Genomic DNA, 14,592 nt, shown 5'->3' on the forward strand with positions numbered 1-14,592 from the left:
CAAGCGAAAATGAACCCCACTCTTATCACACCAAACAGCCATCAACAACGCGTCAATTCGACGCGTGATTCAGCCCGAAGGGCGTTTATTCAGTCAAAAAGAAGAGCATAAACCCTGTTCTGATTGGCTACTTGGCCTCCCCTGTCCTCAACTCGTGAACGAATTGGTCGGCTGATAACGCCACCAAATGAAGGCCCACCACAAACCCCTGAGCGTTGACTAGGTAACTAGCGAGCTCTCGGAGAGCTCGCCGACAGCTTTCAGTTGTTCTTTTCTTCAACGCAATCAATTTGTTGGTTTATACGCACGCTTCTACTTCCCTTTCCCGTCGAATCTGTCGAACCCATCGAGTTGCTAACGGTGTCTAGGTTCGCAAATCACATCCGCAGCCGGCCTACCCGGGCAGGTAGTGCAGTTTCCTCCCAGATCATTCAGATCTGAGCCGACTACCTCAAAGACACTCTCCCTATCGAGCTCCACCACGGTCTCGGACCTCTCAACCGTCAGACAGCTCTGCTAGCATCACCAAGCCCTCGCAAAGCCTCCCTGCCCGAGCGATATCTAGCAGTCAAAGTGGATAAGAGGTGGATATATATACGGTCAGATGGAGAACGATACACCCCCGGCAGTCCGCAACTGTCGTACTTGCAAGCAAGACCTGCCCGAAGTCGAGTTTCGAAGCGTCAAGGACCCTACAAAGTTTACAAGAGAGTGTGCCAACTGTAGGGCACGCCGAAGGGAGCGGTTAACCGAATCCCGAGCCGTCCTTGCCGCCATGCGGAATATCGCCTCGAGGCCATCGCCACGCAGAGCCACGAAGAGGACCGACGCAGTAGCTAACCTGACGCCTCCAAGGCGGACTGCACCAATACCTGCGTCTGCGAACGGCTTACGGCCTACGACGCCTGATTTACTCCGTTGCCTGGTGCCCGCGCCCTCGAGAATGCTTAGACCTCCGCTGAGGCCTTCTACCCCAAGCATTGTCGAGGACTTTCCCTATCCCCTACCCTGGCCTGCCAACAGTAGTTCTGGGCACGCCGATTCAAGACAGTGCTTCTACAGCTCCTGTTGTGCAAGGCACTCCTATACCACAGGAATCGCTTCCTACCACTCCTTCATTATTGCCACAGGGTCATCACCGCGGCCGGTATACTCGTCAAGGCACACAGCCTCAAGTGCGACTGTTTGATCAGAGTATTGATCCGCCTTTTACAGGTGACCTTAACTTGCCTGCCCTCAATGAGGAAGATCAGGCCCTTGTGCGGGAGTTCTATACCGCCCTGAATGACGACAAGATGCACAGTTGCACTCGCTGCCAGGAGCGTTGGTTTGATATGAAGCCAAACCGCTTAAAAATATGCAGCCGCTGCATCGGTCGAGACAGGAAGAAAGCCCCTAACGAGCCCTACTTCTTTAGCGCCGCGAATAACCTTGACTTCGGGGAAGTCCCCGGCAATCTACCTGATCTAACGATGGTCGAGGAGATGCTCATTGCTAGGGTTCACGTACACGTCAAGGTCCTACAAGTGCGCGGCGCTCAATACAAATATCGAGGCCACGTTGTCCACTTTCTTCGCAACGTTGGTAGGCTATTTGAAGAGCTCCCAGTGCTACCGCAGGAGCTAGATATCGTGCTCCTACGGCCTCCTAATATGGAAGGCGACCCTCACTTCCAGCAACAGTTTGCTCGCGATTTCCGGGTACGCCGTTCATGCCTATTGACCTGGCTGCATTACCTGCAGTGCCACCACCCGGGCTATCGCGATATTGTCGTGAGCCAGGATCGCCTGCACCGGCTTCCTCTTGATGGAAGTATAGTGGGTTCCATTGCAAGCCAAGTGGCTGACATACCTGACGGCGAGGTCCCCCAAGGCCCCGTTGAGGAGGCTATGGATGAGGATCCTAGCGATGCCGACGCATCAGCGATCCCGAATTTGCAGGTTACCGATACCGAATTGAACGCCTTGCAGTCTAGATTTCAACGGTACCCTGACCCTGAGCGTATGGCTGATCTGGAGTACATGCCGCGTAGCGCAGGCTCACCACCAGATGCCATTGCCTTCCATTCGCAGGACCCCCATCAACGAGTTCAACCGTTCCCAGCCGCTGTTAACGCTCGCGTTCCCCACCCTCTACCCTGACGGCAAGGCCGACTTCGTGGAGCCTCGCCTACGGAGCATCACGTACCAGGACTACCTTGGCCATGCGATGAGATGGCGTGATGGACGTTTTGCCCGCCATAAGACGTGGCCTTTCGTCGCCCTCAACACGCTGTTACGCGCGCAGGTCCGAAAGCGAAGTGACTACTTTGTCAGGCAACGCGACAGCCGCCGCCAACCCCTTACACGCGCTGACCTAGAGGAGGCGATGGCTGAGCCTGACGAGCCGGAGGCTCAGGCCCTGATCCAGTCGATCACGCGCCAAGCAGCGGTAATCAGGGAACCCGACCGTATTGGTATAAGCAAAGGAAGGAGTTGGAAGCATATGCCTATAATCTAGGCAGGCCCGGCCTCTTCGCTACTGTAAGTGCAGCTGATTACCACTGGGAATCCCTATACCGTCATATGCCTCGATTCGACGAGTGGCAAGCAGCTCCCGAGGCGGCGCGGATTGCTCTGTCCCGGCAACTGCTGCGAGACAACGCCCACATCGCCGCTTACCACTTCCATAAGCGCTATACATTGCTTAGGCTATTGTCCTGAAGCGGAAGTTCAACCTAACGGACTTTTGGGTCGGTACGAGTGGCAGGGCAGGGGTTCCAGTCACCACCATGGCCTATATTGGCTAAGTGGCCACCCAGACTTGGATCCTGACAATGATCGGTCCCGAGAGCGATTCGCCCGTATCTGGGGATATTACATATCTGCTATCAACCCGGAGCCTCGGCGCATACAGGCACCCGGAGAAGGAAACCTCTGATCATTAATCTGTTGCAACACCCTTACCGTTCAATTCCTATCGATGATAGTCAACCGCGTGCAACGCCACCACTGTAACAACTACTGTATGCACCTCAGCAAGCATACCAAGCAGATGGAGTGCCGCTTCGATTTCCTCACGGCCAGCGCCTACTAGCCTCCTTGACAAGGCTCCTCACTCTAAGCACTGGAGCTTTAGGGGCGCGCGGAACGATGGCCAGATTAACCACTATAACCGCTTGCTTACCGTTGCGTGGCTAGCCAATACAGATGTCTCGCCCTGCACGAGTCTACAGCAGGTGATCGACTACGCAGCAAAATACTGCTCCAAGTCAGAAAGAAGAGCGATTCTTTTGCCCAGATTGGGAAGGCCCTGATGCCCCGGGTTAAGGACCACAACCCCCTGATTTCCTTTACGTCAAAGCTACTAAATCAGCTAGTTTCTGAGCGGGATTACTCGAAGCAGGAGGTTTGCCACTTGCTCCTCGGCCTGCCGTTACAGGAGGGTTCACGTACCTGCCTATACGTTGACTGCCGTAATTCTGATAGGCATTCCCGCTACCTCCGCATTGACGGCGATGAGGTTGATGAGGCACCCAACGTCTACGAGAAGTACAGTCAACGCCCAGAAGCTCTAACGGACCTCACTTACGTCTCCTTCCTCAAATTCTGGAATTTCCGCTCTAGAGACCCTTCCAAGTGGAAGCAATGGCAGCCAGGCAACGTCCACGGCAGGCCCCGTGTGTTGGTTTACTTTCCTCGCTATCAGGCTGATCCAGAAGGCCAGCAGTGGCCAGACTACTGCCGTGTAAAGCTGACTTTAAATCACCCACATCGCCGGCTCGATGAGCTCCTCACTTTCGACGGCCAGCTTTTTAGTTCCCACGTTCAGGCCTTCTCCTATTGTTGGCAGCATCACAGTCACGATGATGACCATTACGGCCAGCCAAGTGAGGCTCGATTACAGCCTCAAGAGGATCAATACGAGGCTCTGCCTGTGGAGGAAGAATTTGATGACGAAGACTGGATTCGCCTGGCTGCCCTTTTACCTGACCACCCCCTTACCCAGGAAGACCTTGACATACTTGGCCACCGCGATATCGACGTCAATTACGACTGGTCCCGGCATGTGGGTACTTATCCGGAGCTTCGAGATGGCTACTGGAAAGACCTTATCGCTAGCCACCCCGTAGCCAACAATGTGGAGGTCCTTGGCCCTCACTGGCGTGATGAGCTGAACCCACAACAACGGCTCGTGTACGACACATTCATAGGTCACTTCCAGGCGCAAAATCCTACTCAAATCCTTCTTCACGTTGATGGTGGTGGTGGCACAGGCAAGTCATTCCTTATCAAGGTGCTTTCCTCCCATCTTCAGGCAGCCGCCCTACCGAATCCTAGCCCAATTTGCCGCGTGGCGCCAACAGGCGTTGCGAGTAACCAGATACAGGGTAGCACTATTCATTCGTTGCTACGCCTCCCTGTGGGTGGTCCTTTTACCGACCTTCCCCCAACCGACGCAGCCGCCCTTCAGTCCCGCCTACGGCACGTGAAATACCTCGTTATCGATGAAAAGAGCATGCTAGGGCTTGAGCAGCTCGCGCGGATCGATTCCCGTTTGCGACAGGCCTTTCCACAGCGCAAAGTCGAGTTCTTTGGTGGTGTGAGCGTCTTGCTTGTGGGCGATTTCTTCCAGTTGCCACCAGTCCGGCAAAAGCCCTGTATTCGACGAGAACCGGCCTGTCCTCGTTGGAAAGGAAAGGGCAGGTAGCCTACCGGTTGTTTGACCGCACTGTCTTCCTGATCACGGTACAGCGCCAGGTTGGCGATGATCAGGCCCAGTTCCGTCAGGCGTTGCAGGAACTGCGTGAAGTCAAGTTGTCTATAACGTCCTGGAACCTCCTTAGTAATCGGGTACAGGCTAGGCTAATGCAGGGTGAGGTTGACAGCTTCAGTACCGCTTTGCGGGTGTATTCTACAAAGGCCCGGGTCAACGAATACAACCACGAGCATATGGTGCACCTCAACGCCCCGGCAATACAGGTGGAGGCAAAGAATCAGGCAAGGGCGCGGGACAGGCACCAAGCGACAATGCTGGCAATCTATCTAACAAGTTCCCTGTTGCCAAGGGCGCCAGGGTAATGCTCACTACTAACCTATGGCAGCCAGCTGGCCTAGTTAACGGTGCTCAGGGTACTGTATACGATATCGCCTGGAACGCAGGCGCCGACCCATCGAAGACCCCAGCCGTTATCATGGTGGACTTTGACAGCTACGACGGACCGTCATATCTAACAACTAATGAGGGCAGGAAAATCTCACCCATCCTCCCAGTCAGGCGTGATTTCCTAGTGGGCAACGAGACCTGCGCTCGCACGCAGTTTCCCTGACGGTGGCTTTTGCTATCACTGTTCACAAATGCCAGAGCCTAACGAAGGATCAAATAGTTACTGACCTCGCTTCACGCGACTTCCAGGCCGGTATTAGCTATGTTGCTGTATCACGGGTTACGTCGCTGCAAGGCTTACTCCTTGAGGCGCCTTTCGATCGTCAGAGCCTCTATAACCACGCGCCGACGGAAGGTTATGCGCATTTCCTACGTATTGCATTCACGGCTAACTATGAGATAGGGATGAAGATGCGCCTCGCTGACCAAAAACGCCGTCAGGCTCAACAGCTTACCGATGCGCCGTATCCACCACTTTATCTTGACTAAACGTCGTCTTCCCCTAAGCTACAGTGTGTGTGTGTGTATTTTCCGTCCAGCGGCCGTAAGGCCGCTCAGGTCCCGGTGGGGCACAGGACGTGCTGAGCTAGGCTATCGAGAAAACCCTGCCACAGTAGGCCTCACCCAGCGCTTCTTGCAAGGCCTCGCAAGGGCGAGCTGTCGGGCTCAATCCCCGGAGACGGCTTTCCTACCCCCTCCACCGGTAGGTTGTCGCTAAGCCCGTCAATACAAGTGTCCGTGGCTATCCTCTGCAGCCAGCCTTCCCGAAGTCCATCCAGCATTTCATCGGCTCTAAGGCGCTCAGTGTCGGAGCCTGGTGCCCGTCAGCGGGTCGTCCAGGCGCGTGGCGATTGCCACAATGGTCAACCCTTGGTTTTGTCCGGTCAGAATTCTCTCGCTCTTCGCTAACGCTGCTGTCGCAGTCCATGCTTCGGTAACCAGGCGATGGAAATAGCGCAGGAGCGGCGGCAGGGAAAACCTCGAAGGAATCAGAGGCTGTCGTGCAGCTTGCCTTCAGGGAGAAAAACCTGCGCAACCAGCCACCGTTGTTTAGAAGGGCGGGCCTTCCAATACCCACAGCTCCTTGGTTCCGAAGGAAGCTGTGAGGTCCGTGTGGACGTGTTGTCGAGACCGGCTTTGCAGAGGAATATGAACTCTCCTAATGTCTTCCTCTGTGCTGTTAGGGCCACGATGGACCCGGGCAGCAAAAGCGCGGTCGGGTGGCCTGCAAATCCGGCCCCCTGCTAGCGAGCCGCTAACAGCTCTGACGGGGGAAGAATTTTTACAGGGGAGAGTTGTTCCCCTAAGCTACAGGGAAAGGGGCGGTGAGGTATAGGGTATATAGCTAGACTGGGCCTGCTAGGAAGCGTTTTAAATAGCTGGTTGGCCGCTGCAGGCGAAAGGGGGGTTTCTAGGGGCCCTCCTTGGGAAAGCCGAATTGCAGGTATACGATGTTCAGCCTTCGGGCTGGATATTCAGCCGTTAAGCCCATTGCCTTGGCAACTTAACAGCTGTTCGACGTATTTTAACGTTGCCACACGCGTTCCGGGGGGCCCAAGTCGGTCATTCAGCACTCCAAGCTCCAAAAATTTTGCGCGGGATTTCTGCACCGCGAGTGTCTGTACCAATTACCGGATTAGGCATAGTACATCAAGTACTTGACAAGTTGTCAATCAAGCTCATTGACTGGTCAAGTCAAGTTTCAATCGAGTTGGACATACCTTCAATCAATCAAGTTCGATGGTCGAAATTGAACTCGATTGATTGTTAGCCACACTGGGCTCGCAGGGTAAGAAACAGGGTAAGAAGAAGCCTTTCGTTCCTCAAGGCATTCCTCAAGGCACCTTTCGTCACTCGTTCCTCGTTCCTCAAGGCACTAACGTTCCTCAAGGCAAGGCATCGGGTTGAGCTACGGGTTGAGCTACGAGCCATCCTCGGTGCACTCCGCTTCCGTCACTGGCGAGGTGAGGGCTTCATGACGTTGGTTTTCGCCACTGACGCCGAATATGTGGCTGAAGGCGCCAGCACGTGGGCTCGCGGCTGGGTACGCAATGGATGGAGAACCAGCACGGGCGCCGAAGTGAAGAACAAGGACCTGTGGGAGATGCTTCTTGAGAGGTTGAGCGGTGGGATTCCTCGGGCTTAAAGATCCAATTCTGGAGGATTCCCCGAACCCTAAATCTGATGGCGGACCATGCGGCGAAGCAAGCTGCGGCAACAGAGGAAGGTCCGGATTGTCAAACGACATTCCGCCCCAGTCGAGGAGGTGTCTCGACCCACATGGGCACCGTTCTTGTGTATATAACTGGGACCTTCGTTCCCTTGACTTGGGCAGTGGTCAAGGCCAATAGACTCTCTATAACCGTCATATGCATGGCATCTCTCATTTCCTTTTGACACGGATGAATACTGTGAAATCATGGGTGTGCTCACATAATATCGACCTCGAACCGTATGGGTGGTTAGGTTACAAAGATCAAGCATCTCGGCCCTGTCATGCCATGACTGAGACGGTGGTCTACTGGTCTTGCGCGAAGAGCCTGGAGAATGAAGGCAAAACCTGCGCGACAGCCGTTCGATGGAGTCTCACATCACCAAAAGAGCTCGTCGACAATGGTGCGAAGACACTACTTGCTCGATGCTTCAAGAGGAGCCATGCTCGACTGCATGAATCGTTCGAACATCTTCGCCATGGAGGCATTGTCTTGTTTAGGACCTGCTGCGCCTCTTTCGCTCGACGAAGAGATCGATCCGTCACTGAGCCTCGGTAAGGGTCTAGCCTCATACATAGTTTTTGACAATGCTACGGTTTAGATTGAAAAACTGCAGAAGCTCGATCTTGGAAAGCCGAAGCAGTATCCCCCATACCTTGAAAGCGGTTGAACATGGTGTCCGTCTCGAGGTCCCGGTTGATCTTGTCTCGATCCCATGCATTCACGCGATCCCCTGCCAGCCCTCTTGGATCAGGATTACTGGCCTGCCTCTCGAACCACTGCCGCCGCTCCCTCTGCTCCTTGGTTGGGTTCTGGGCTCGGTATGCCGCTTTGAGATCCTCCCAGCCATTTACACCGCGTGAGTCTTCCGCTACGTAGTGTCCGGAGCCATCAAGGCAGATAAAGTTGGCGGTGGAATCGGCACGTCCCAGGACTGTAAAATAATGCTCCCAGTTGTCACCGAAGTCGTAGGTGTAGACAATCTGGCGATCTGGCTCAGGTCAGGAAAAGGGCGGTCAGGGAGACTTGGCTGATGAACACATACTTTGAAGCTGTGCATCGTCCAATAGCTGGAACAACTTGTACTTGTCGGCTTTCTTCTCTGGTGTGTTGGGGTGACGCCTCGTCGACTCGTGCATGCGATCGATGCCGGAAAACATGGTCTGTTCGACCGGGTCGACAACGCGGAAGAGATACTCCCTCGGCTCGGAAGCCGAAAGTTGATCGCCTGACGGACCTATGGCCATGCGTCTTCTCATGAATTCATTCACGTCGGCGGGCTCACGGTAATCTGGATCCAGGACTGCGAAGTCGAACGAATGGGTGGTCGCCCACCCAAACGCTGTTTGCAGCGCCAGGTGAAGCATGTAGAAGACGGCGTGCGCTGGGCATGACAAGGTGCGCGTTACCGGCGGGTTTGTAATGTGCTCCGGGCCCAGGTGAAACTTGATGATGTAGTTAGGTCGAAAACAGGCCTCCTTGTGAGATGGCCAGGCCGCCGACTGACAGTCGCGCGAGCAGTATGCCGCCGTTCGGCATCTAGAGCACCGCTGGAGGGAATCAGTGTCTAGGGAAGAGGGGGACGACTTTGTGCAGCCGGCGTTGCCGCACTTGTCCATAGATGCCAATTGTGCGAAGCCTTTGCCCCCTGCAGACGACAGAAAGTGGATGTTTGCAAGATCAAGGTGGCCAACAGCAAGGATTAGAAAAGTGTAGGCGAGGAATAGCGGGTCAAGCATCTGAAGTCACGTGACTCGTGAAATCGCCAAGAGTGAGGCGAAGGGCCTAACCCTCATCTTAGTCAGCCTGTTACCTGAAGAGTGTGTGAGGGGGTCGACTCCTGTATGTTGGGTCGGGCCACCCTAATCTCCCTGTGCCGCCGTCAGCCAATAAAAATGATTTCTTTAAGCCGCGTCAGGTACCCGTGCCACGCCCCACTTGCTGGTAGTAGTAGTAGTAGTATTGATTACCGTCTGGGACATCCCTATAAGGGCAAAAGACGTGCTAGGCTAGAGAAGACTAGATACATAGAATATCCCGAGTACCTGGACTAAGGGCCGGGTGTAGCACCTAACCACTCCATCTAGCAATTCTGAGGCTCGAAGGCCGGTCGGAAATTCGGGGCCCTTCCCTCGTCAGCGGTTCCAGGCACGGCAGTGAAAGAGTAATAGTAGTCAGTTTTTGGCCGAGGCCAGGTGACTGAGAGAGACCACGAAGTCATGGGCCGGCCGCAAGCCCCCTGAAGGGCCTACGGGGTAGAAAAAAAAGAAAGGAAGTAGAGAGTGTAGGTATGTTAGTCGGGGGTTTGCCCTGGAGGGCGATTGTCTTCTCCCGCAGGAGTATTCGATCCGGGCCACTTCGTGGTCATGACAGTTGGCGAAGTCCCGTGCCTACTCCTCGGAGGTCGAGCAGGTCATCAAACGGACGGCACCATGGAAGGCGGCGGGGGAAGACGGTTTGCCCCTGGGGCTACTAAAACGCCTGCGGTAAACCAGTCGCTATCTCTATCCTTGCATTGCTAGAGTAGTTAGGTTCAGTCTTTAAGAAGGAACGTGTTACTTTACGGTAGCGGGAAAGTTTCCACATCTCGCCTCGGTACCTACAAAGGTCGGGGCCCCCCCTTCCTAGATGGAGGTGGCAGAGCAATCTGCACACACCAAGAGTCCATGCACGCATCGGGATGGCTCCGGACAGTCAGGTTCGGACAGTCAGATTGCAGGGATTGTTGCGCTAAGCAAGGGTTAAAACGATCGCGTCTTGGCTGCAGCCCAAATAGGATAACTGTCAATTGCCCTTGCCAGGTGCGCGTCGCCGTAAGAATCGCGCCCTTCAATTCATCAAGCTCGATGGAGATCGCGGCGACGCGAAAGCAAACCCAAATGGAGATCCAGTACCGCGACACCCTCCTTGGCGACATCCGCTCCGCCTTCGACAAAGCTGTGGAAGCCCTGCCGCATGAGCATCTTCGCGCCCCCGTTACTGGTGACGAGGCGAACGACCCTGAGGGAGCCCTTCGCTGGTTCCAAGACTATGCCTTCACCCAGGGTTTCGCTCTCGTCACTACCAGCAAGGCACGCGACCGCCTCCGAGTGAGCTGCATCCATCATGGAAGAGGCACGCGAAACACGCGAAAGCTATCGGATACGGTCACAGAGGGAGGGGACCGAAAGAAGGAGCTCACCTACGTCAAGGCAAAGGACTGTCCCTACAGTCTTTATGTCTCCTACAAAACTATCCGGAGCGGAGGGGTAGAGGAGCGAAAGGGCTGGGTGGTCGGTTTCACCTACGCATGCCATACGCACCCGCCACTTCAAAATCCCTTCCATTACGCCTGCCATAGATCCCGTATCCCAGAGCGGGCCGCAGCAGTCGATCTGGCCCTCGCGCATCGGACTGCCATTCGTCGGCGACTGAATTAACCCGGATTCTCGACCAACACGGCTTAGGCAATTGTCTTTCCGCAAAGGAGTTCTACAACCTGAGTCGGTCTGAAGGAAGACGCAGCAGTCAAGAAGCGCTTGACCTCTTGCTTACTTGTTTGGAGTTCGAAGACTTCCGCGTTCGTTGCTTCTTCAAGTACCTTCTCGACGACCAAGGACGACGGACAGCGCGGGTACTCGAGCACCTGTTCTTCTGTTCTTCCGAGCAGATCCGCCTGGGTAGAAGATTCGTCAGCGGATTCCTCATGCAAACCGATGCGACGTTCAACACCAATTGCCTCCACCTGCCTTTATCTGTCATAGTGGGAATCACAAACACAGGCAAGAAATTCCTCTGGCTTTCGCCTTTATAACATCTGAATCAGCTGAAGCCTTCGAATTTGTGAATGCCCAATTGGCGGAACTGGTCTGGTACGATTGCCCACCACCTCAAGTCGTTCTCGGGGATCAAACCAAGGCAATTGATATGCGGGCCGAACCACTTTACTACGGGGCCGTCTTCCGGGGCCGTGTGGCTGACCCTCCAAATCGGGTAGTTGAACATTCCGTTGTCTGTCTTCAGCCACGCAATAATTTCTCGGGCAGGGATGCTATAACGCTCTTGTATTCTATCTGGAGTTTTATGGCATTGCGTTTTGCAAGAATAAACTAATAATATGATGACGGGCCTGCCGGAAGAGTTCAAGAGGTCCCTGGTAATCGCGCCCACCTGCAAATAGATCCGGGGTCAGATCCGGACGACACGCGGAGGGCCAGGCCCTATGGACAGGCTATTTTCACGGTCCAGAACACTCTGTATTTTCGCTACCCAAATTACATTCGCACATGGATACAATCGCCGCGGCTTTCCTTGCTACCAGAATTTGATAGGACTGAAGGCGCTGCAGTGACAGGCCGCGTACGGGAACTTTGCCGTCTCCGCTTCGGCTGAGCTTCCTGCCTCTCTTCATCAGAGATGGTCTCCATTCTGACCGTCGCCTCCGTACGCTAGGTTGCCTCCTGCGGCCAGCTTGTCGCACGCCTGTCTGCTTGCCCGGCCCAAGGATAGCTGACTTGCGGGCGGGCTTTCTGCCTGGCCCAGCCTTGCCCACTGCTGCTCGACTACGGCTGGACGGCCGAATTTTCATGCTCTCAGGGACAGGCTGTGTCGCATTCTTCGGTCGGCCTCGGAGACATGCTGCGATCTTAGGGTCGAGAATTCGGCGGTAGGGATTGTGCGAGGTTGGCTCCCTAAGGTGCCAACGAGGGTGAACGTCCCATTTCGTCAAGGGTATGCCCGCTTCTAATTTGTTGTAGATTGTATGGCAGCAAGGAATCCCTAGCTGCCACGAGACGGAACAATCCTCGTTGCAATCCCCGATCGGCTCTGGCCAAGGACGTGACCTGCTTGGTATCGATCTCAAAGCTTGCCGATGCTCTTTGGCAATGAGCTTGAGCCCCGGCTCAGACATCACTGTGCGAAGCTCTCCTAGATACTCCGAGCCGGGACCGGAGTATGTGCGGGAGGTCAAAACCTCATCCTGCGAGCAGTTATCGATGAAGTCTCGTTCTTGGTCGCCTAGCATGGCCTCGATTGCCTCCACAAGCGAGTACAAATGGCTCATCCCATTGAGCAGGTAACTCTTGACATTATTGTTGCTGGCCTCGGTGCCAGAGGTCACACGAACCCCGAAATTGCGGTACTTCTTGATGAAGCATTGTGCCCATTGCGCTCGTATGGGCAAGTATGTCTTGTAAAGGTACATAAGGATGGCCTGCTGGTCGTTAAACTCGCCACATAGACGCACCCAAGCCTTTTCATGCTCTTCTTTTGTCTCTGCAAATGCCACGAACTTCCACAGTTCGAGGACACCACGGTAGTTGTGGGGCACAGGCGCAGTAACGTTGCTCTGGTTCAGTGAGCTCTCTTGTCTCTCTAGGGCGAGCACAGCTTCCATATCCCCCGAAGACAGCCTTGCGTTCGGGTTACCATCTCCGTCGCTTTCTGGATCTTCATTTCTGCTCTTCCATTTCCGTTTGGCATTAAGGAGAACATTTGCGTTGATATGTTGAACACATATTGTTGCTGACTCTCGGGATACTGGCTTTCTAGTGCTGCCTTCATCTGTTGGTCGTAGTCGGTAACAACAACATTGGGTAGCGGGATCATATGCCTGTCATTTAGTTCTCTAACCGCCTCCGCGAGGAATTGGAACCCTTCGCGTCTCTCGTTATCGATCAAACCGAATGCGGCGTTGTAGACAGATTTCAGGCAAGTCTGCCCCGTGACCTGGAAGAGCGGTAGTTTGAAGCGGTTTGTATTGTATGTGTTGTCGAAGCTCAATGTCCCCGGAAAGCGCTTCCACATTCGGAGACAATATGGGAATGTCCATAGCAGACCAACAAGGCGATCAGGCTCCGTCGCCGACCACTTGACGATATATGGGATGCCCTCTCGTCAAACAACTTAATCAAGGCGGCTGTCGGACCTAATCCGCCTAGCTTTTCGCGACGCAAGAGTGCCCGAGCGTTATATATGTCCCGTCTTGTGTAGTGCGTTCCGCGATGCTTTTCTTGAACGATGCCACGGACATCGCGCGCCCTGATCCCGACTCGTCGGCTCGTCGCTTCAACTGTTGCCTTGACAGAGTCAGTAAGTCTTCGATGGACTGGATGTGCCGAGAGACTCATAGAACGGTCGTGGTTGTGTTGGCTGTGCTGAAGGTCGGCAAACGCCCGCAGAGTCCACATGTAGTCATTTCGTTCCAGGGCCTCCGCAATGACCTTCCACTTACATCCACACTTGCGCGATCGTCTTTGGCGGAGATCTGCGCCTCTTGGCATACGAGGCTCGCCGTACCGGTCGCACTGAAACACATATCTCGTCTTCCTGGCTTGGTTGCCGGAGCCATTGCGTCTGATAACACCAAATTCATTCTCCTTCGCGAATTCGTTGACATGGAATTGAAGAGCATCGACCGATACCGCGGCAGGGCCAGGGATTGGCGGGTTGGGGATAGGAATCGAGGCATCTCGACTGGTAGACGCTGTATCTGACAGGCCGTCCCAGTCCTCGTACTCGTAATCCTCTTGTTCCTGGCTTGGCGGCGGCGAGGTGACGTTGGTAAGACCGGCGGTGATGATGAGTCTAGGGCTCCTGGAGCAACTCGGAGCGCAGCAGGTGCCGGGCAATGCTGAGCCAATTCGCGAGCTAGTAAATTGTCGAACTTGGCTTGCTCTTGGGCAAAATCTAGGGCAGACCGAAAACGGACCGTGCTTCTCGTACGTTGCTCGGTATCCCCTGAAGTTGCTTGTTCCCGAAGGCGCTCTCTCTCAAGTCTGTCGGGGCCCGGAACCACAGGGGTGAATAACCGCTGCATGCCACCGCCGCGGAAGCAGTCGTCCAGAAAGATTCGCGACTGCCGCAATTCCCAATAGGGCTCATCGACTCCGCGATTACCATGCGGTTTAGGAAGGCTGCTGAAATAGCTCTCCGGCCATGTCGCAAATAGGTTGTATAGGGCGTTGTCGTCGCCATGGCCGTAGTGAAGCTCGGGGTCAAACAAAGGTGGGGTGAGGGTGCCGCGATTGTCATGTCGCTGCTACTATGGTCGCTGAAACGAGCTGCCTGCTAGAGAAGAGTCTTTACTGTACTGGCGACGGTAAATTTAATGGCCACGATACAAACGGCGATGCCGTTAGAATGCCGCCGTGTTTTAGCCATTCATATATTACAGATGGCTGGGAGAAGACACAGGAACGACAACCAGCCATCTGTTGGAAGGGGCAAGACGCATGGCAGTGACAATGGAATG

General features: G+C 54.6%; 3 protein-coding genes across 3 annotated transcripts; 2 read left to right on the plus strand and 1 right to left on the minus strand.

The window, feature by feature from the left end:
- Positions 1-1,472: 1,472 nt before the first annotated feature.
- On the plus strand, positions 1,473-5,634 carry HRG_08821 (PIF1-like helicase domain-containing protein; the record flags this gene model as incomplete). The annotated part of the gene is made up of 18 exons (XM_044867292.1): positions 1,473-1,700; positions 1,743-1,772; positions 1,863-1,984; positions 2,073-2,430; positions 2,472-2,522; positions 2,690-2,735; positions 2,801-2,895; positions 3,104-3,249; positions 3,468-3,658; positions 3,701-3,726; positions 3,811-4,255; positions 4,301-4,628; positions 4,676-4,774; positions 4,826-4,934; positions 4,985-5,111; positions 5,166-5,251; positions 5,344-5,500; positions 5,549-5,634. The coding sequence occupies 18 exons, from the start codon at positions 1,473-1,475 to the stop codon at positions 5,632-5,634; spliced, it is 2,730 nt and encodes a 909-aa protein (XP_044717313.1).
- A 2,138-nt stretch (positions 5,635-7,772) lies between these two features.
- On the minus strand, positions 7,773-8,977 carry HRG_08822 (plasmid pRiA4b ORF-3-like protein; the record flags this gene model as incomplete). Its single annotated transcript, XM_044867293.1, has 3 exons — positions 7,773-7,849; positions 8,014-8,349; positions 8,404-8,977. The coding sequence occupies 3 exons, from the start codon at positions 8,975-8,977 to the stop codon at positions 7,773-7,775; spliced, it is 987 nt and encodes a 328-aa protein (XP_044717314.1).
- A 1,227-nt stretch (positions 8,978-10,204) lies between these two features.
- On the plus strand, positions 10,205-10,777 carry HRG_08823 (uncharacterized protein; the record flags this gene model as incomplete). Its single annotated transcript, XM_044867294.1, has 1 exon — positions 10,205-10,777. The coding sequence occupies one exon, from the start codon at positions 10,205-10,207 to the stop codon at positions 10,775-10,777; it is 573 nt and encodes a 190-aa protein (XP_044717315.1).
- Between the last annotated feature and the right edge of the window lie 3,815 nt (positions 10,778-14,592).

This window comes from Hirsutella rhossiliensis (assembly GCF_020360975.1).
Source record: "Hirsutella rhossiliensis strain HR02 chromosome Unknown scaffold00011, whole genome shotgun sequence".
Taxonomy (NCBI): domain Eukaryota; kingdom Fungi; phylum Ascomycota; class Sordariomycetes; order Hypocreales; family Ophiocordycipitaceae; genus Hirsutella; species Hirsutella rhossiliensis.